The sequence below is a fragment of the Mytilus californianus genome, unplaced genomic scaffold (genome assembly GCF_021869535.1).
Source record: "Mytilus californianus isolate M0D057914Y unplaced genomic scaffold, xbMytCali1.0.p SCAF_4, whole genome shotgun sequence".
Lineage (NCBI taxonomy): Eukaryota > Metazoa > Mollusca > Bivalvia > Mytilida > Mytilidae > Mytilus > Mytilus californianus.
The window spans coordinates 1,007,043-1,030,722 of record NW_026262690.1 but is presented as its reverse complement, the minus strand read 5'-3'; the positions used below and the strand labels follow the sequence as shown (position 1 = coordinate 1,030,722).

The following is a 23,680-nucleotide window of genomic DNA, read 5'->3' as shown; positions in this document are numbered from 1 at the left end:
TAGTTGTATGGTATGTTTATCAATAAGATTATATGTTGGGTATTGGTCTATGAGACAGCAACCCAATAACACACAAAAAACAACAAGTACAATGTAGTTATTGTTTTGGATCTTCAGATATTCAGACATGAATTACTGTTTACATTTTAAGTATTTGTACAGAGATTGTTTCCTCTACCTACAGTTTATGCATGTTACTGTTAATGGTACTGTTAATGGTACTGATAATGGTACTGATAATGGAACTGATAATGGTACTGATAATGGTACTGTTAATGGTACTGTTAATGGTACTGATAATGGAACTGTTAATGGTACTGATAATGGTACTGATAATGGTACTGTTAATGGTACTGATAATGGTACTGATAATGGTACTGTTAATGGTACTGATAATGGTACTGTTAATGGTACTGATAATGGTACTGATAATGGAACTGTTAATGGTACTGATAATGGTACTGATAATGGTACTGTTAATGGTACTGATAATGGTACTGTTAATGGTACTGTTAATGGTATTGTTAATGGTACTGTTAATGGTACTGATAATGGTACTGATAATGGTACTGTTAATGGTACTGATAATGGTACTGTTAATGGTACTGATAATGGTACTGATAATGGAACTGATAATGGTACTGTTAATGGAACTGATAATGGTACTGTTAATGGTACTGATAATGGTACTGTTAATGGTACTGTTAATGGTACTGTTATTTGTACTGTTAATGTTAAGTTTGATATAAGGTTTTAGATTGATAGTAATGATATTAATGGTCCACAGGAAATCAGCATCACCATGAGTTAAGTAATTCACATTAAGTCATTCCAATTTATATGTGTTGGGGTCGTATTAAAGTTTGAAAACCAACAAGGACAAGATTTGATATGGATATATCTATTTCTTTACTATCTTTTGTATGGAGGCTTATATTTTAAGACCTTATCAAAATATATTGATTGCAGCTACCCCTCTTTTGCACACACAGAAATTGTTATAGCTGAGTGTAATAAATTAAAGATTTTGGTCTGTTTGCATGGAACATTCAAACCTGGATTCATTTTGACTGTTTTAACATTTTGACTGTTTTAACATTTGACTTAAGATGTTATAATTCAAGGAAAAAACATGTGGTCTACATTTATCTGTGCATATTGGAAGTGCAGTTTCTAATTTCAACTTATTTTGATTATTTGTTAAACATTACTGACATGTCTTTAATTACGACTATAGGATACTTAATTTAAACTTTATACGAAACACATCATATTTCATTTTATTCAATAATTGCTAAAGGGTGGATTACTTTGAACCATTAGTTGTGAAATTATATGACTGATAAGTGTGTAAAATAGTAATAAATTAAATACTAAAACAAGAGCATTAATAAGATACTTCTGACAAAGAGAGTATTTTCTGTGTTATCTAAATATTGATCAGGTGGTAGTATTTGTTTGATCACCTGTTACTATAAATAGATCTGTAGAAACAGATGTTGACCCTCTGAAGCTCAGGAATCGGTACCATGTTACTAATTTCCTTGGTTACATAACATCTGATAATATTTTATTACAGACAGATTTAAGATTGTAATTTTACTAAACATCTGTTCAATGGCAAAATACCCTCTCGTCAAGAGAAATTTTGTCTGTTTAAACAACTGGGTCATATTCTATTTGAAAGTCTGCTTCTTTTCCCAATTTACTCCCCTTCGCCACAAATTTAGTTTGAATATACACTAACAACTTACTACTGTTGCTGGTGAGTGTTCAAAAAGGTTTGAAAAAGTGTTGGTGGTTTTACCATATATATGTGTATGGGTCTAGTATGGTGGGGTCATCGCCACTGGCTAGCCTACTTTGGAGTTATAAGATGGCCGAGAGCATTAGTCTTTCCTGCCAGTACCATTTGTATATGTATGGGTCTAGTATGGTGGGGTCAATGCCACTGGCTAGCCTACTTTGGAGTTATAAGATGGTCGAGAGTATTAGTCTTTCCTGCCAGTACATATCCTTTTCATTATCAAGTCTTCTACAGTGCCTCCCCATGACAGCACACAGAAACTAGGGTCTAGTAATATTAGGCAAAACTGTAGAGGATCTCGTAGTAGCAAGGACCCTCGAGATGAAGTTTGTAGGCCCACATGCATTTTGACATGTCATAGCTTTATCAATCTTGCCCTAGCATGTGCAAGTAGCCATACAGATAAGGGTTATCAATTTATCTAGGAGTGCATAACTCTTAATATGAAATCCAGGTATATTCACACTGGTCAGCCTTGGGAGGCAACCAATCTAAAGTAAAGAAACCTTGAGTAAACAATCTCTGGCGCTCCAGGTTTGGGATTGAGTGATAGGCTGTCTTCGTAAAAAACAAATGTTACTGAAAAGTTTTCTGGAAGATGTTTGAGAAAGTCTTCAGACTTAGTAGAAATTTCAGCTTCAATAAAAAATTTGGTTCTGAGCCCACTTTAGGAGGGGTGGTCAGGAGGCCCAGGCCCCTCTTATGGAGCTACATACATGTATATGGTTAAGGCATAGACTTTTCACATATTCTACTCCTAAAATTGCTTAGTTTTGGGGCGCCCCCTTTTTTCAAAATCAGGGATTCCTGTCTATGGTTGACATCATATACATGATATATGCTGTTATTGCATACATCACTTACCAAATCAGGTTGCAATGTTGATTAACAGGAAAAGTTTTTTTCAAGACAGACACCTGACATAACAACATCAATATAAACTAAAAACATTATCCTGATACTATATAGCATGTTCTATTTGACAAGGAAAATGATCCAATAGACACCACCAGTGGTAGAAATTTGGATCGGAAAGTATTAAACTTGTAAATTGTTGTTTTTCAAGTCTTGCATTTATTTATATATATTTATTTGTAAATTATTTTTTAGGCTGTGGGCATATCATGATAGCACATATCTATACATGCTCTTGGAGTTTGTGCCAGGAGGAGAGCTGTTTTCATATCTCAGGAACTATGGACGTTTTAATAATTCATGGTCAAACTTTTATGCATGTGAAATTGTGTCAGCATTAGACTATTTACATACAAAGAACATTGTGTATAGGGATTTGAAACCAGAAAATTTATTATTAGATAGAGAAGGTCATTTAAAGATTACAGATTTTGGTTTTGCAAAGAAACTAGAAGATAGGTGAGTTGTATAAGAATTAGAGAAAAGTACAAAATTTTTTAGATATCCTTCCAAAATCTTACTTCCCTTGATACAAGAGGACAACAAAAGGTTAGATATCCTTCCAAAATCTTACTTCCCTTGATACATGAGGACAACAAAAGGTTAGATGTCCTTCCAAAATCTTACTTTCCTTGAAACAAGAGGATAATAAAAGGTTAGATATTCTTTCAAAATCTTACTTTAAAAAGATACAAGAGGACAACAAACGGTTAGCTGTCCTTCCAAAATCTAACTTCCCTGACCTGTAGGGTATCTGGCCCATAGGTCCATGTTATATATTGTGATATTGTTACATTGTTTTTAAGAAAAATCTGCCTTGGTGGTCTCGTAGCGTGTTTGCCCCGAGTGCAGGAGGTCATGGGTTATAACCCAGGCAAGGTCAAACCAAAGACTTTGAAATTAGTATTTGCTGCTTCTCTGCTAAGCAGCGGCATTAAGGAGAAAGAGCAAAGACTGGACAGCTCCGCGTCAGAATATTGTGTCCAGTTAAGGAGATATGTCTTCCTGGGGACTGTTACCTTATGAACTAGCACGTTAAAAATCTGGCTCAGCGTGTCGGTCTAGTACAAAGCAAGGTTCATATTCATATATATTACATTAACATGTTCACGTCCTGAATATGCATATTAATATGCGGCTGGACGTTCAAAAGCTATCCATCATCATCATCAAGAAAAATGTGAATTTGGTTATTAGAACTTAACAAGGTAATATACAATGCAGTAATTATGTTTTTTTGTTTTTTTTGTTTGTCAACTTCTGTTTAAAAATTCCCTCTTTTCCATGCGTTTTTTATGGCTTTTTTGTTGCCATTGAGTGGTAGTTTTGACATCTGACTCATGGACAGGTATGAATGGGGTCCAAACTTGGAAATTATTTTCTTCCCATGACAAATGAAGTTTGTTAAAGTTACTTAAATTATGATATCATTTTCATGATGAATTTAATTTCAAGTTCGTCGCTTAGACATATAATTGGCAAGTATTTGGCTCTAGGGCAAGATTGTCTGTCTAAAGGTCAAATTCAGAGCAGCAACTTAAATACAATGCACATGATGTATATTTTATGATTAGTTTAGAACAGTTGGATGGTATCTGGGACATCTATTTACTTCTGATGGTAGTTTTTGAGGAATTCTGAACCTTTTAGGATACTACTTAGCTCAAATAAAAGGTACAAGGAGTACACATGGCATAAGTTGTGCAAGGGCAAGTTACCCTATAATGATTGTACACCTGGTTAAATACACCTCTGTGTTACTACTTATTTAACCTAATATAACATAGTCAATTGACCATTTGGAATACCTCCAGAATTTTAAACTTCTTGTCCTAATCAGATTTTCTTAAACAATAGTCCTTAACATGAGTGTTTTAATTGTTAAGTCTTTTAGATGCTAATTAGAACTAGTTTATGTAGACTTATATACATAACATAAAAGAAGAATGTTTTATTCTTATATCCCTGCTCCAATGGAGGGCATATACTGGTTTAAATTTGTCTGTCTGTCTGTGATACATTTCTGCCACATAGCTAGAAGTCCTAGATTCTTAGCAATAAGCACTAGTTATGCCATACAGTATGACATGTTCCTTCGATGTTCTACCTGTTTCCTGAAAACTTAATTGTACCTTTAAAATGTACATATATATAGACGGGTTTATCTGTAATTGACCTAGAAAACATGGGCGCATCCATTAACCTCTCACGTGACCGATCCGCCATTACAACCGTGAAAAATAACGCACGTATATTGATCAAAACATTGTCGATTTTCTGTTTACATTTGTATTTCTTTCATTTTCTGATTTATTTTACTATGGATGCAGCCGAAAGTTATAAAAAACATGGAAGAATTTCTTATGCAGTTAATAGTTGTACAAATAATCGTAAAAAACTTCAGGTGTGGAAAAAATCAATATGCGAATTACACAACGAGTTGCACAATGACTGCCCTCGTTTGATTCCATATACGTCTTATGCGATGCCTTCAGACGAGCCAACACACCTGAGTGGATCAAAGCCGTATAAACATAAAAAAAAACTTTGCATAAACAGGTTTTTGTATTGTCCGGACATTTTTTTTTTGGATGATGCACACAATCCGTTTTTTTTTTTTTAATAAAAATTGTTATGAAAGTAAAATAACACTGGCCGAAGAATGTTTACACGTTGTAAAACGACTGTAATATAATCTATAAAATTTAATCCGATGACTACAGTGCATGCATCTGCCTCTTTTTGTATAGAAGATCCACCGCGACATCAGATGCGTATGAAGGATTTTGAAAAAAAGGGGGGAGGGCGCGTGCCCCCAAACTTTTGTAGTGGAAGCGGTAAAATGTCTGGATTAACCATAAATGAAGCTAATAACAATGAAACCTACCCCTAGGCTACATGTAGTTATAATTGCAAGCAAAACAACCCAGTGTGAAGAGACGAACTTTTTTCATTCATGACGACTTCTATAGTATCTTTATGCTGCAAAATGGACAGACATTCCGACAATATTAACTCAGACAAAAATATGGTTAACAGAGGAGTAAGGAGTTCTCTTTAAATAAAGGGGGGGACCTCAGCAGTTTAATAAATGTTATGAATGACAGTAACGCCTTATTGTATACTTATGTAACTAAGTTTTCTTTACTTTAGTGGAATTACTACACAATTTAATTTTCAACTACGATATTGCAGATCAGCTGTTGCTCGATCGTACTGATGAGGTTAACACTTAGTTTGATATTTGGTTATTTGGAACGGCGCTTTAATATTTCGAAAAGTAAGGCTTGTAAAATATTTTATTCCTGGGTGAAGTTCTTGCTGAAAAACTTAAAGGTTTTATATTAGTATGTAGGTCTGTGTGCTTATAGTATATATTCACTTTATTTTCTTTATAAGACGTATACAGTTACTTCGTTGATTTGAACTTTCCTCAGTAGATAACTCTGTGCATGAATTCTAAAACTTTATACATTAGAAAGGATTGTTCAAAGGTCTAACTCTTGGTAATCAAATAGTTTACTAGAACCTACGAAAGCGTAGCTATAATCCGACAACCCGAAATTCCGACAGTTCAGTAGTCCGACGGTCCGATATACACCCCTAATGTTATATTGTAATACTGTATTTCACTGTATTATATACATCGGGGACTTATATAAGAGTCTAATACGGATTAAGGATGAAAATCTACGAGACCTCTGTTTTGGAGTGGTTGGGAAGGGAGTTGGCAAAACACTAAATGACGCTTCTAAAACATAACTAATCATCGCTTTGAATTTACATGTTGGAGTCTTTGGTGGTTTAATGGCATTAAGTTATATTAAGCACGGGATGGATCATGATGTCATATACTATACATACTATAGTAGTTGTATGTCGAGTAATTTTCTGCAAAAGAAATTGGAATCGAACACATAATAACTATAGGAATACATGGGCCGTGAAAGTTCAAAACTTAAGCCCATATTCTAATCGCAAAGTTATATCTACATATGGCCCGACGCATCGATAGCATATAGCGCAATTCATGCGGACACCAAAGTAATACGAAAATGTCACTCAATTTTGAGCACATACGTGAGTCAAGCAAAAAGCACAAAACTCTCGTCTCTGTAGGACCGTCTGATTAGTGGATTGTTAAATTTTAGGACTGTCTCATTATAGGTCTGACCACAGAAATTTCTATGATTTGATAAAATTGCACGTACCCTAGCTGGTTTTTCTGATATATCATGCACATTCTACCGGTCAAGACTATTTATTTTTTTATTTATGTATGCGTTATAATTATTAATATTATGATTACCAAATGATTATAATCGACATGTAACCTGGGATTAGTATTCGTATAAAATTTATTATGTCCCGCGCGTAACATATCAAATACAGTTATATTTTAAGGAGACGACACCTGGCCTGCAATACACTTAGAATCCTTATCTAATTACTTTATTATTTATAGCACATATAATTTTGCCGAGGTCAAGTACGACTTCACATTCGTGTGTTTATATTTAATTATATGCGGTCAGGGCATATAGATCTATATCTTGTTTATATTTTTTCACGGTTGTAATGGCGATCGTACTACGACGACGCCTAGGAGTCGCGTCACAAACTAAGGCAGATAATCGGAAAAACCTGTCTATATATGTAAATTTATCATCACATTTTTCTTAGCAACTAAAAGTCATATCTTCTTGACATATGTGGGGTATATTTAGTTAAGCTCTCTATACATCTTATATACATCTATAGGTAAAAGATGTGTGGAAGAGGTCAATGAAACCAAACAAAACAGTGTAAATAGATATAAAATATAAATGGTTTATTTTACTGATTTGGTCTGTTGATCAGAAGAAGGATACATATCTGTTGCCAATGGTCAGATTTAATCTGGTTTGACCAATTGCTATAAATTAATGAATTCTTAAATGTTACCCACAAGCTACCCACTAGTTATCACTGTTAATTTGAGAGATGTGGTACCAGCATAAAGGTCTTTTTTCACATACACAAGAAATATATCAAAGCGGTTTTCACATGTTATTGTAATTAGATATAAGAAGATGTGGTATCAGTGCCAATGAGACAACTCTCCATCCAAGTCAAAATTTATAAAAGTAAACCATTATAGGTCAAAGTACGGTCTTCAACACGGAGCCTTGGCTCACACCGAACAGCAAGCTATAAAGGACCCAAAAAATTACTAGTGTAAAACCATTCAAAATTATCTTTTTAAACAAATAAAATGAAAAGATATTTTGTGAAATTTTGTAAAAAAATTGAAAAAAATAATTCGTTCAACAATAACCTTGAGAAATGAGCATTCTCAGTAACATTTTTATAAACAATAATCCTTAACATGAATGGGTAATAAAACTCTAGACAATTGAAAAAGATCCAAAAACTATATGGTTATTGTAGAGTGATATTATTTATAGTCCTTCAAATTCTGAAATGGTCAATTAAATTGTTAAATGTGAATAACTCTGAGTGAGTGTAAGCTAACTTACAATTATGTAATTGGTTAAATAAGAATCATTAATGGATACTCTAAAATTGTCAGATTTAGGGCTCATTGTTTTCATGATGGGAATCAGTATTCACTCATTCTTGTTCTATTTATACTTTCCTAAATAAGTTTATTTTTTTTTTATTATCAAAGTATGGTTTGCTTTCAGTTCTTCATTGGTCGAAATTCAATTATGTCAAGGGTCAAGTGAGCTTTTCTCATTTGGAATACGTCTTTCGTCTTCATTGTCTGTCTTAAACATCTATCGTCTGTAAACTCTTACAAAATTTCTCTTCTGAAACTACTGGCAGAATTTGACCCAAATTTGGCCACAATCATTGTCGGGGCATCTAATTGTATATTGTTATGACGTTGGCGTCCGGCGTCCGAAGACACATTGGTTTTCGCACAATAACTTTAGTTTAAGTGAATGGATCTCTATGAAATTTTACCATAAGGTTCAATACCACAAAAGGAAGGTTGGGATTGATTTTGGGGGTTATGGTACCAACAGTTAAGGAATTAGGGGCCAAAAATAAGCATTTTTGTATTTTCCAGACAATAACTCGTGTTTAAGTGTATGGATCTCTCTAGATTATACCACAAGTTTCCATACCACAAAGTGATGGTTAGGATTGGCTTTTGGGGGTTATGGCTCAAACCATATAGGAATTAGGGGTAAAAAAGGGGAAAAAACAAGGGTTTCCTGGTTAATGGACAATTTAAAAGCAGTGTAAGGGAGGTAATCAAAAAACAAAATTGTACAATGTTGGATTACCTCCCTTACACTGCTTTTAAATTATCTATTTAAGACTTTTATGATGTATTTAAATCGGTTATTATGGTTGCAAACTCCATTGGAAATTTGAATTGAGATTATGACCATATCTTGCGGGAAAGAATTTTTTTTTTTTGGAAAAGGGGGGGGGGGGGGGGGGTAAAAAAAGAAATTGTTGGGGGGCAATTTTTTTTTCATTTCAGGTTTCAGGAATTAAAAAGAAAATTTCTTCAAATATTTTTTTTTTTTTTTGTTGGGCAGGTCAATTCGCAACAGCATAGTGTATTGCACAAAAGCAAAAAATTGAATATAAATTCAAATCATATAACCAATTCTAAGTTCATTGACTACAGTTATTCGGTGTCAGAAACCTATTATGTGTCAAATATTTAATTACAATCCAAATTCAGACCTGTATCAAGCGTGAATATTGTGTCCATTTTCGCCCCAACTGTTCAGGGTTGGACCTCTGCGGTCGTATCCAGCTGCACTCAGCGAAGCATTTTATTGCTTATTATATTCAGGACAAGAACATGTTAATGTGAGTGATATGAATATAAACCTTGCTTTGTACATGACTGACACATTGAGCTGAAGTTTTAATGTGCTAGTTAACAAGGTAACAGTCTGCATGAAGACATGTCACCATACCCGGACACATTATTCTGACTCAGAGCCGACCAGTCTTTGCTTTTACTCCTAAATATGGCATGCTTTTTCAAAGAAGCAGCAAATACCAATTTTGAAGTGTTTGGTTTGACCCAGCACACTACCATGAGACCTCTGAGGCAGTACTAGTACATTTTGAATCCTAATAAATTCCATTTTGTACTGTAACATATACCCCACTTCTCCTTTTATATGTTTATATAAAGACACAATTGATTTAGACAACAGCACCAAGCAACCTAGAAATGTTGCAATAGAAACAAAGCAAAATATTTATCATAGTTGTATAGTTTCTTGGTAGGTAATTATAAAATATCATTATTCAGCAAACCACAAAATTAAACTAATCAGACTATATCCAGTGTTCTGTCAAGACTGTTCAATTGATTGAAATCTAAATGATATAACCTCTAATTCTGCTCTTTTGACCAATGATTTATCAGATGGGGAATGTTTTCAAATTTGTTTCTGCCACATTAGAATCAAAATATACTGGTCATGCTGGTGCAGTAATCTATTATATCTGTATATATCCCTTGATTATGTGATAACAGTTTCACCTGATGACATCACAAATGATTTTGACAGTCCCAAGTGATTAGAATTTCTGTGGTAATATCAGGATATATAATCAGTGATACTTAGCACATCTATGTATGACATTTATTCTAGAGATGTGCTTCACATCCCACTGATGTTAACCACTGTTCAAACGTTTTAAACTGATTTATTATGTGGGGTTAGGTAATTACATATCCTTTCTTACAGAATGAGAACCAGTGTCAATTAGGTTTGTTTGTTTAAAAATTGAGAATCAGTTTTTATAACCCATAGATAACTCATAAGACTGGTCTGTTGTCCAAGGCTGCCTAAGGTTTCTTTTTTTTTTCATTCTTAAAAACCAACGGTCTATTCTATATAAAAAACGAGAAATGAGAAACACTCATGAACCACACCAACAAACGACAACCACTGAACAACAGGCTCAATTATGCTCCCTGAAATTTCTGGGGTTTTTGGGAGGGGTGGGGGTGGAGCTTAGTTAAAGCCATAGTTAAAGCTTTGTCTTTCTGTCCATCGGTCCAAACAAATGATTACTAGATGATGAATTGAGTATTCCTTGCTTGATGTGAATGAAACTAATTATACAGATAGAAAATAATGATAAGGGAAGGAGCCTATTGATTTTAGGGTCAAAGGTCAAGGTCACAGTTTCTAGAAATAAGCAAACTTTGGAAAAAAGATTGCAGGATCGTAACATGATTTTCCCATTTTTGATTGGAACAAAACATATACAGATAGAAGATATAGGATAATAGGGCAGCCTTTTGCTTTTTAATTTTCAACAGAGGTCAAATGGAAAGGTTTACTGTTACTACAAATAGAAAAAAATTGAAAATTGGTTTTCTGTGTGGTAGCTTGAGTTTCCCCAGCTTTATTGAAATGAAACTTATACAGATGAAAGATATATGGAAAAGGAAGAAGCCTTTTGATTTTGGTGTTACCAGGTCAAAAGTCAAGGTCACTGATATTCAAATAAAATATTTTTTCTAAGTTGATTTTAAGATGGTATCCCACAATGAATTTTTACACATTTATACAGATGAAAAATTAGCAATAATAATACATGTTTAATTGTCTTACCAAGCATACAAGTAGGGTATTTAAAACCCTTGAAATAAAAAAAGTCTTCTGTCAGGTTGGAAGCATCAGTTGGCAATGCCTACTTTTTATTTGTTTTTCAGGCAGTTACAATGTATTATTGTTACAAATGGTGTTAAGAAACAACCCAGAAATCTTATTTAGATGTCAAAGACTGTAAATCTATACTATCAATTGTGTATCTACAAGTTCCAAGTTATAGAACTGTTAATCGATCACTTAGCTTTTAATACAGACGAGGCATCTCTCTCTAGTGTATGCAGTTGTTGGAGTATTTGCACATCTCATTTTCATGCAGAGTTTGGCCCTGTCCCCTAAGTCACAGTTTATTGACTTTGAAACTCTTGCTTTGTTTATATGTTAAAGTTTCTGATTAGGTCAGTTTTAGGGGAACCACTTATAGTAACAGAATGATATTTGGTATGTTATTGTATTAGCCTTAACACATATCATTGCCAGGTAATTATATCGCACCACCTCCTCAGTCTTGGTTCATTGTCCCCTGGGCGAGGTGTTGCGGGGGACATTAAAATACTAGGAGTCCTGAGGCATTTGTTTGTCTGTCCACCTGGTCTTGTAAGCACTCTCACATGCACAATTCTTGCCAGATTTTATCAGCAATGTCTCAGACAATTTCGAAAATCAGTGTTGATAAAATATTTTTAAAAGCGTTATATAAATGCTCCTTTGAAATATTAATTATATAAAAAATTGAATTGAAGCACAGTGTCACTCTCACTTGTACAATTGACTTTGAAACTGTTGCATTATTAACATAAAGAATTTTGTGGTTAGGTCAGGAGAACCACTTATGATAAGTCAATGATAGTTGATATGCAGTTGTTTAAGCATTTGTATACAAATTTTAATTTGGCCCTAAGTCTAAGTCCATTGACTCTAAATGTTTTGCATAGCTGACATGCTAAAGTATTGGTATTTACATTTTACAATCAAAATTACATAGTGTTGAGACATATCTCTATGTCAACAGTTGATGTTATTATTGAATGTAATTAGATAGAATGAACGTACAGGATCAATTAAGTAACAAACCAACGAATTCAACCTTATATTTCTTACGAATCAAGTCAGTAAGCCTTGGCTTACTTTAAGTTTAGGATTACTGTGACCTTAAAAAAAAAGAAAAGGATTAAGATGACAAAATATTGTTATATATATTTTTCTTTCGACCTGAAAATCCTTTTAAACTGTGTTTGAATGTATACCACTGTATACACTTGAATTATTGAATACAAACTGCTCCTTATAACAACTATAAAAGATTTAAATGATTTGGAAACAATCACCATGATAGAGACCATTATTAAACACCTTTGTCATTGAGGAATTCTGCTGATAAACTAATGTTTAGTATTACAAGTTGGTTTATATGAACACAAGACACCGTATTGGTATTAGTTATAATCTTTAAACAATTTACATTAAAACAAGGAAGATTTTCAAAGGGTTGGACTTATTGATTTAAATTTTATGTTTAACATACATGTATATATAGTATTTGACTGGCTATTATTCTTTTCCTTTCCTCATGCACACACACACACAAACACACACACATACATGCACATTTCTCATCACACTAATTGCAGGAAAAAATTCTATAAGATTGACAGTAATAAATTGAAACTTGCATTTCCATAAACCTAATAATATGTGACAAGTCAAGTTAACCAGTAGACATAGTGTTTATAGAGAAACTATAAGTTAATTAGGGATACAGTACTTGTTGACCCGGCTACAGCTTATAAAATCAACACATTAATGAAGGTATTAAGGTTGTACTAATGCCAACATAAATTGTCTGATGTATCTAACAGTAGACATATATATACCATTACCAGATATTACTCAGAATCTGTGCCTGATGTAAGTAACAGTAGATATATACCATTACTATATATATAGCTAGATATTACTCAGAATCTGACTTTATGTACTTAATAACAACTCTATTATTCATCTTCATAGACAAAGAGGGAAAGAATAGATTTACCATGCTGTCAAATCAATACACCTATCTAAGGATTTTACAAACGATTCAAGGTGCCATAATCAAAATATTTTGTAAATAATTTTGCCCTTTGGTTGATTGAAGACTCAATTTTATAAAAAAAAAAAGTAATATTTTGATGAAAACAACCTGTAACAATCTTAAATATCCACTAAGCAAGTAGGCTTAACATGTTTTATTGCAAACAACCATGTCCGATAAGTCTATCCATTGGAAACAACCATGTCCGATAAAGTCTATCCATAGGCTAAACATGTTTTTATTGGAAACAACCATGTCAAATAAGCCTATCCATAGACTTAACATGTGTTAAAACAACCATGTCAAGATAAGTCTATCCATAGGCTTAACATGTTTTAAAACAACCATGTCAAGATAAGTCTATCCATGGGCTTAACATGTTTTAAAACAACCATGTCAAGATAAGTCTATCCATAGGCTTAAATGTTTTATTGGAAACAACCATGTCAAATAAGCCTATCCATAGACTTAACATGTGTTAAAACAACCATGTCAAGATAAGTCTATCCATAGGCTTAACATGTTTTAAAACAACCATGTCAAGATAAGTCTATCCATGGGCTTAACATGTTTTAAAACAACCATGTCAACATAAGTCTATCCATAGGCTTAAATGTTTTATTGGAAACAACCATGTCAAATAAGCCTATCCATAGACTTAACATGTGTTAAAACAACCATGTCAAGATAAGTCTATCCATAGGCTTAACATGTTTTAAAACAACCATGTCAAGATAAGTCTATCCATGGGCTTAACATGTTTTAAAACAACCATGTCAACATAAGTCTATCCATAGGCTTAACATGTTTTAAAACAACCATGTCAAGATAAGTCTATCCATGGGCTTAACATGTTTTAAAACAACCATGTCAAGATAAGTCTATCCATAGGCTTAACATGTTTTTATTGGAAACAACCATGTCAAGATAAGTCTATCCATAGGCTTAACATGTTTTTATTGGAATCAACCATGTCAAGATAAGTCTATCCATAGGCTTAACATGTTTTTATTGGAAACAACCATGTCAAGATAAGTCTATCCATAGGCTTAACATGTTTTAAAACAACCATGTCAAGATAAGTCTATCCATAGGCTTAACATGTTTTTATTGGAAACAACCATGTCAAGATAAGTCTATCCATAGACTTAACATGTTTTAAAACAACCATGTCAAGATAAGTCTATCCATAGGCTTAACATGTTTTAAAACAACCATGTCAAGATAAGTCTATCCATAGGCTTAACATGTTTTAAAACAACCATGTCAGATAAGTCTATCCATAGGCTTATCATGTTTTATTGGAAACAACCATGTCAAGATAAGTCTATCCATAGACTTAACATATTTTAAAACAACCATGTCCAATAAGTCTATCCATAGGCTTAACATGTTTTATTTGGAAACAACCATGTCAGATAAGTCTATCCATAGGCTAAACATGTTTTCATTGGAATCAATCATGTCAAGATAAGTCTATCCATAGGCTAAGCATGTTTTTTATTGGAAACAACCATTTCAGATAAGTCTATCCATAGGCTTAACATGTTTTTTATTGGAAACAACCATGTCAAGATAAGTCTATCCATAGGATTAACATGTTTTTATTGGAAACAACCATGTCAAGATGAGTCTATCCATAGGCTAAGCATGTTTTTATTGGAAACAACCATGTCAAGATGAGTCTCTCCATAGGCTTAATATGTTTTATTGGAAACAACCATGTCAAGATAAGTCTATCCATAGACTTAACATATTTTAAAACAACCATGTCCGATAAGTCTATCCATAGGCTTATCATGTTTTATTGGAAACAACCATGTCAAGATAAGTCTATCAATAGACTTAACATATTTTAAAACAACCATGTCAGATAAGTCTATCCATAGGCTTAACATGTTTTAAAACAACCAAGTCCGATAAGTCTATCCATAGGCTTAACAAGTTTTTATTGAAAAAACCATGTCAGATAAGTCTATCCATAGGCTTAACATGTTTTTTTTTTTGCAAACAACCATGTCTGATAAGTCTATCCATAGGATAAAGATGTTTTAATTGGAAACAACCATGTCCGATAAGTCTATCCATAGGCTTAACATGTTTTTACTGGAAACAACTATTTCAGATAAGTTTATCCATAGGCTTTACATGTTTTTATTGGAAACAACCATTTCAGATAAGTCTATCCATAGGCTTAACATGTTTTTATTGGAAACAACCATGTCAAGATAAGTCTATTCTTAGACTTAACATGTTTTAAAACAACCATGTCAGATCAGTCTATCCATAGGCTTATCATGTTTTTATTGGAAACAACCATGTCAAGATAAGTCTATCCATAGACCTAACATATTTAAAAACAACCACGTCAGATAAGTCTATCCTTAGGCTTAACATGTTTTTAAACAACCATGTCAGATAAGTCTATCCATAGGCTTAACATGTTTTTATTTGAAACAACCATGTCAAGATAAGTCTATCCATAGGCTTAATATGTTTTTATTGGATACAACCATATCTGATAAGTCTATCCATAGGCTTAATATGTTTTTATTTGAAACAACCATGTCAAGATAAGTCTATCCATAGGCTTAACATGTTTTTTATTGGAAACAACCATGTCAAGATAAGTCTATCCATAGGCTAAACATGTTTTTTATTGGAAACAACCATGTCAAGATAAGTCTATCCATAGGCTAAACATGTTTTTTATTGGAAACAACCATGTCAAGATAAGTCTATCCATAGGCTAAACATGTTTTTTATTGGAAACAACCATGTCAAGATAAGTCTATCCATAGGCTAAACATGTTTTTTATTGGAAACAACCATGTCAAGATAAGTCTATCCATAGGCTTAACATGTTGTAAAACAACCATGTCAAGATAAGTCTCTCCATAGGCTTAACATGTTTTTATTGGAAACAACCATGTCAAGATAAATCCACCAAAACTGTTAATCTAGGTAAACTGTTAATCCAGGTAAACTGTTAATCCAGGTAAACTGCTAATCCAGGTAATTTAAATTAGCTAATCCAGGTAAACTAAGAGTTACTTTCGCAGTAATTTGATAGTTCCTTTGTAGCAAATTTATTGTTAGAGAAGTTAGTGTGTAAATTTCTCCAGAAAATGAACAGATTACCTGAAAAATATGGAAATCTCGTAAGAAATTATCTATTTTCTTAGAATTCAAACATAATTCCACTCCAACTAGCCTCTATAATGCACAATCTTTTGAAATAAAATTAAATAAATTAACATTCTTTCCTTAAATCAAGGGGACAGTTCCTGATCATCAAGTTAGAAACAATAATGATTCAGTATATAATGATAAGATTGAAATAAATGACTGCAGAAAGCCTTGTAAGTGTTGGGATTCGTAAGTGTTAAAGAAATGACAATAAGCTTTGAAAGGGGATCCTTTCTCACACTATTTGTGAGAGGATTGTTGAAGAGTCTGGTAAACATTTGCCCTATCAGGATTAGCTATTTACATACTATGGAGATGAAAGAAGAATGTCATTGTTATGTCATCTTTGCCTTGATTAATGTTTAAGTAATGTCTGTTTACTATCTTTAGCTTTTGTACCTGCAAGTAAGAAATAACTTAATGACTTTGCCAAACACTAATTACTACCAGCAGGTAAAATAGTGTATCTGATTGACTAAATAAAAACATCTAACAATCTCATGAATCTGCTGAGTCGGTCTTATGGAACAATTATGATTGATTGTTGTTTACATGAGAGGTAAATATTGAAGGCATATTGAGGACAATGGAATGATTAAGTGATAGTTTAGTCTGGTGCTTTCTTCCCTTGACAAAACATTTTTTATCCTGACATCCCCCATACTTATGGGATGATCGGAAATGTTCTTTGGAATTTTAACAACCCATTTAATACAAGTTTGTTAGATAAAGAGTGCATATTCACAGAAAAGTGTTTTGACAAGATTTAATGAAGACGAAAGGCTATTTAGTGCTATTCCAAACATTCTATATTTTATCTACTAATTTATTCTAAATTTTGTACATTAGAATTTTTTTTTAAATAGATAATATTATTTTGATTTTAACTGTATGAATCACAAGACAGGTAATTTATAGAACGAACAAACATATTTCAACACATTTTTTTTTTTAACATTATCAATAAAACAGAAGGACATCTAAGCTCTTTAAAAATTCATAGATTAAAAACCCAATCAATAGACATGATTTGTCCCCAAAGTAGGTTGAGATCAAACGATTCATGTCATATTCTGCATCTACAGATAATTAAAGAGATATATAAACATGTAAATCTGTGCATGTTTTAGCTGGTGCCATTATTTTTTGAATAGTTTGTGTTTTATTACATGATTTCTTGGTTTTATCTTTGTTCTATTGAAAGTAATTAAACCAATGTATTTGCTTGCCACCAAACAAAATCCTTACAAAGTTTGTATTCATTGGATGACAATTAACCACATTATCTCATCTTATTTTACAGAACATGGACATTATGTGGTACACCTGAATATCTTGCTCCTGAAATCATACAGTCAAGGGGACATAACAAGGCTGTTGACTGGTGGTCATTAGGAATACTAATATATGAAATGCTTGTAGGGTTGGTATATATATTTATATGTGTATAGTACTCATGAGATGTATCAATACATTTCAGTTTTGTGTAGGTTATAAACCTCCTGTTTTATCAGTCATGCTGTAGTGACTTCAAAATTAAAATGTCCATTTCAAGAAGTATGAATTGCCCCTTACTTAATCATGCTTCATTTATTAACCCTATCCTTTCTTTTTCATTATATTTTCCATTTCCAGTCTGTGCGTTCTTCAGTTCCTACGCTAGTCCATCCTAATATCCGTCAGACCATCACTTTCTGTGCATTCTTCAGTTCCTATGTTAGTCTGTCCGTAGTCCGTCAGACCAATTTAACAAGAAATTTTGGTTTAAAGGGGCATGGGCTGCCAAATTCATGCCAACAGAATGGACAAATGCTCTCAAATTTGAACAACATATTTAAATGTATATGAATAAAAAAAAGTTCCATAGGAAGCAAGAAACAATGCATGAAATCGTTATAAAGTATCAACATTTCGTGCTTATTTGTGACTGGATGCAATCTTATAAACCAATGACATGGTTTAACGCCAAAGATTGCCAATGGGCATGTGACTTCAATATGAATATTAAAATAATTATAAAAAGTCAACTTATATTGTCAAAAATTGAAGCTAATTATTGCAACTTTAATGTTACTTAAGGTTTTAACCCAGAATTTACAACTCACTAAACATTGTAATGTGATAGTGTGATTAGAAAATGGTGTCTTATTGACAAATAGTTATTTTTTTGTCTAGCCTGCGACGAAAGTCATTGAAGGTGAGACATAGGCTTTGCTTTTCCATTGACGATGATGGTGACACTGACAGTGTCAACAATTGTTGAGTTTTCGGCTTAAGTCAGTTTGATAAGAACTACTTGTGATAGATCAATGATGTTTTGTATAAAGTTGCATTACTATCAGTACATCTCAGTTTTAACGACAATTTCTGGCCCTGCCCCCTAGGTCATGGTCCAGCGACTTTGAATTAATTAGCAATTCTAATGTTAAGTTTTCTGCTTAAGTTAGTTTATAGAAACTACTTGTGATAGATCATTGATATTTTCTATAAAGTTGCATTACTATCAGTACATATCAGTTTGATGACTATTTCTAGGCCCTGCCCCCTAGGTCATGGTCCAGCAACTTTGAATTGATAGGCAATGTTGCTGTCCATCAGATTGTCTTTTTCTGCATTTTCTGCCAACAGGCGAGACATATCTCTGTGTCAACAGTTTATGTTTGAAATATTTTTGTTTCGTCTACAAAAGACTCAACAGTGACGCTCGAATCAAAATAAGTTAAAAAGGCCAAAAAAAGTACGAAGTTGAAGAGCATTGAGGACCAAAAATTCCTAAAAGTTTTGCCAAATACAGCTAAGGTAATCTATTCCTGAGGTAGAAAAGTCTTAGTATTTCAAAAATTCAAAGTTTTGTATACAGTAAATTTATAATTATGACCATATCAATGATAATTCATGTCAACACAGAAGTACATGCTTCTTATGGGACCACTGTGCACGCCTCTTATGAGACTACTGTGAATGCTTCTTATGAGACCACTGTGCATGCTACTTATGAGACCACTGCGCATGCTACTAATAAGACCACTGTGTATGCTACTTATGAGACCACTGTGTACACTTCTTATGAGAACACTGTGCATGCTACTTATGAGACCACTGTGTATGCTACTTATGAGACCACTGTTCACGCTACTTATGAGACCACTGTGCATGCTACTTATGAGACCACTGTGCATGCTTCTTATGAGAACACTGCATGCTACTTATGAGACCACTGTGCTTGCTTATGAGACCACTGCATGCTTCTTAAGAGAACACTGTGCATGCTACTTATGAGACCACTGTGCATGCTACTTATGAGATCTCTGTGCACACTTCTTATGAGACCACTGTGCATGCTTCTTATGAGTCCACTGCTCATGCTTCTTATGAGACCTGCACTGTTCATACTACTTATGAGACCACTGCATGCTTCTTATGAGACCACTGTGTACGCTTCTTATGAGACCACTGTGCATGCTACTTATGAGACCACTGTGCATGCTTCTTATGAGACCAGTTGCCTTAGAGTTATGATACATTATTTTCATAGATGTCTAAGATCATAAGCTACATGTTCCAACATTTCATTATTTTTGTTCAGCATGACAGAAGTGAAATTTTCATCATATTTATGCTTTTATTAAAACAAACAAAAATGTGCAGTAGTAATAATGATCAATTGATCTATCATGGTGTCAAATCTGGAGAAGAGGTTATGAAAATGAAATTTTTTGGTTACCAGATTAAGTGAAAATTTGTGTCTTGTTTGTATAATTGTATAACCATAACATACCTCATGAGATCAAAGCATTATAATGGCTAACAAAAGGCTTGTTTTCTCTCATCTCTTTTATACCTTTCAGAATTTGGCCTATTTGTTAAAGGCTAACTAGGTTTATTATTTCATAGATTTTTAAAAGATAAAAACTATAGAATGAGTTTGAAGGTTTACCTTTCTCAGTTTATTGCCTAAGGAGGATTTGAATTAAGCTTCATGACAATATGTTTATAAACTTGTATGTTATTATCAATTTGTAGGACATTGACATAGAAATACATTGTATTTAACAATTATCAAGGATATAAGAATAATTATATTTCTTTTCTTTCTTTTTTTTTCATCGCAGGTATCCACCATTCTTTGATGAAAATACCTTCAAGATTTATGAGAAGATTTTGGAAGGAAAAATAGAATGGCCCAGACATTTAGACCCTGTAGCTAAGTAAGTTATAGCAGGTTTGTCCCAATGGGATGAGACATTCAGACCCTGTAGCTAAGTAAGTTATAGCAGGTTTGTCCCAGTGGGATGAGACATTCAGACCCTGTAGCTAAGTAAGTTATAGCAGGTTTGTCCCAGTGGGATGAGACATTCAGACCCTGTAGCTAAGTAAGTTATAGCAGGTTTGTCCCAGTGGAATGAGACATTCAGACCCTGTAGCTAAGTAAGTTATAGCAGGTTTGTCCCAGTGGGATGAGACATTAAGACCCTGTAGCTAAGTAAGTTATAGCAGGTTTGTCCCAGTGGAATGAGACATTCAGACTTGGTAGCTAAGTAAGTTATATCAGGTTTGTCCCAGTGGGATGAGACATTCAGACTTGGTAGCTAAGTAAGTTATAGCAGGTTTGTCCCAGTGGAATGAGACATTCAGACTTGGTAGCTAAGTAAGTTATAGCAGGTTTGTCCCAATGGGATGAGACATTCAGACTTGGTAGCTAAGTAAGTTATAGCAGGTTTGTCCCAGTGGGATGAGACATTCAGACCCTGTAGCTAAGTAAGTTATAGCAGGTTTGTCCCAGTGGGATGAGACATTCAGACCCTGTAGCTAAGCAAGTTATAGCAGGTTTGTCCCAGTGGGATGAGACATTCAGACCCTGCAGCTAAGTAAGTTATAGCAGGTTTGTCCCAGTGGAATGAGACATTCAGACTTGGTAGCTAAGTAAGTTATAGCAGGTTTGTCCCAGTGGGATGAGACATTCAGACCCTGTAGCTAAGTTAGTTATAGCAGGTTTGTCCCAGTGGAATGAGACATTCAGGCTTGGTAGCTAAGTAAGTTATAGCAGGTTTGTCCCAGTGGGATGAGACATTCAGACCCTGTAGCTAAGTAAGTTATAGCAGGTTTGTCCCAGTGGGATGAGACATTTAGACCCTGTAGCTAAGTAAGTTATAGCAGGTTTGTCCCAATGGGATGAGACATTCAGACCCTGTAGCTAAGTAAGTTATAGCAGGTTTGTCCCAGTGGGATGAGACATTCAGACCCTGTAGCTAAGTAAGTTATAGCAGGTTTGTCCCAGTGGGATGAGACATTCAGACCCTGTAGCTAAGTAAGTTATAGTAGGAAACCTGATGTTAAGATTAATTTGTTTTCAATGGAGATTTTCGTTGTCAATATAATGGAATTTGATGCGACTGTCATACAAGTGAGAGGTTTAGCGCTATAAAACCAGGTTGAATCCACCATTTTCTACATACGAAAATGCCTGTATCAAGTCAGGAATATGACAGTTGTTGTCCATTCGTTTGATGTGTTTGTGCTTTTGATTTTGGCATTTGATTAGGGACTTTCCGTTTTGAATTTTCCTCTGAGTTCAGTATTTTTGTGATTTAACTTCTCACTAGTTGTAGAATGTATATTTAAGAACAGACTGATTTTATATATTAATCTATTGACAGGGATCTTGTAAAGAAGTTATTAGTACAAGATAGAACGAAGAGACTGGGGAATATGAAGGTATGTGTATATACAAGTACTCATAATGTAAGGAATAACTTCTTGGGCATATCTAATTCTGTAAAATAAAATGTATTATGAGATAACATTATTACCTGTGTTGCCAAAGGCTGAAGCAGGTCTACTAACTGCTTGACTCTTTCTGTCCGTCTGTCTAAAACTTTCATCAAAGTATTCTCTGTTTCTGTGGAAGGGAATGATTTAATATTTGATCTGGAGCTTGATTGTTGATTTGTAGCGATAAGCAAATTTTACATCAGCCGTTTAGCCACCTCCTGTTTGTTATTGTGCAAGGAAAATTTTCGTCATAGTTTTCTTGGCTTCTTAGAAAGAGAATGATGTAATATTTTGTCTGCACCTTGATAAAGTTGAGTTGTAGGCAGTATTAAGTAATTTTTACATCTGCCATGTTGCCACTTCCTGTTTGCCAAATAATTTGAAATTTTACAAACTTTTCTTTGCATTTCTTGCAGCGACACAGGTCCAGACCAGTATTGGTCTTGTTTCTCTTTTTATATTTGTCTTGTTAAAGGCTTGTAGGTTAAGTTATCAATTTTTCCTACAGTTTTTAAGGTACAAAGTCCATATTGTCAGGATTTTATTTTTTATGACCAATTTACGAAATTATGGATAGTTTGAGTTAATTAGATTTCTTTTTAAATGAAGAGATATGATAAGAACCATTACATGTTTTTGGCCCCTGAAATCGCCAAAATAGTAAACTTATTTAAGCTTTTCAAAATTATGCTCTATTAATTGATAAATAAACAGGTCAATATAATTTGAACCCTTTAGTTCAGAAGGTTAACTTGTGATGTCACTATGACCTCATAAATGTCAAAATTTACGTATTTGACCTAAGAATAGTAATTTCACGCATTTTCCCATACATTTCTTCTGTGACAATGGTTATGTTATTAGGTCACGGTAAAAACCAATTGTTCAATGAAGTCATTTACAATGATTGACCTCAGGTCAACCGATGTAACTCAGTCATAAAAAAACAACTTTGGTGTATTGTTTAAGCTAATGCCATCTTACAGACAGGATATTTGTATGGCAAGGAACAACATACTGGTTACTCATTTAAATACATTTCCAAAAGGTTCTTCTAGGAAATGTTTTTGTCTAGTTCTGATGAACAATGTCACAAAAAGATAATAAAAGTCATTATGTAACAAAAACACCATGAACATGTATTTTTCTTTTATAGAATGGTACAGAAGATTGTAAAAGACATAAATGGTTTAAGAATATTGTGTGGGATGATGTGGTAGCCAGGAAATTATCTGTGAGTGAAATAAGATTGTTTATAAAAAATATGATAGATCCAAAAAAATGAACTGTAAACAAATGGATTTTTTTTCGTTTTTA

General features: G+C 33.6%; 1 protein-coding gene across 1 annotated transcript in view; it reads left to right on the top strand.

Annotated features, from left to right (window-relative positions):
* Positions 1-23,680, top strand: part of LOC127737258 (cAMP-dependent protein kinase catalytic subunit PRKX-like) — a 49,230-nt gene that overhangs the window by 18,436 nt on the left and 7,114 nt on the right. The window contains exons 3-7 of the mRNA XM_052247806.1: positions 2,918-3,181; positions 17,895-18,014; positions 20,704-20,799; positions 22,249-22,306; positions 23,520-23,597. Of these exons, the coding sequence (XP_052103766.1) occupies positions 2,918-3,181; positions 17,895-18,014; positions 20,704-20,799; positions 22,249-22,306; positions 23,520-23,597 (616 nt within the window). The remainder of the gene's footprint in view (positions 1-2,917; positions 3,182-17,894; positions 18,015-20,703; positions 20,800-22,248; positions 22,307-23,519; positions 23,598-23,680) is intronic.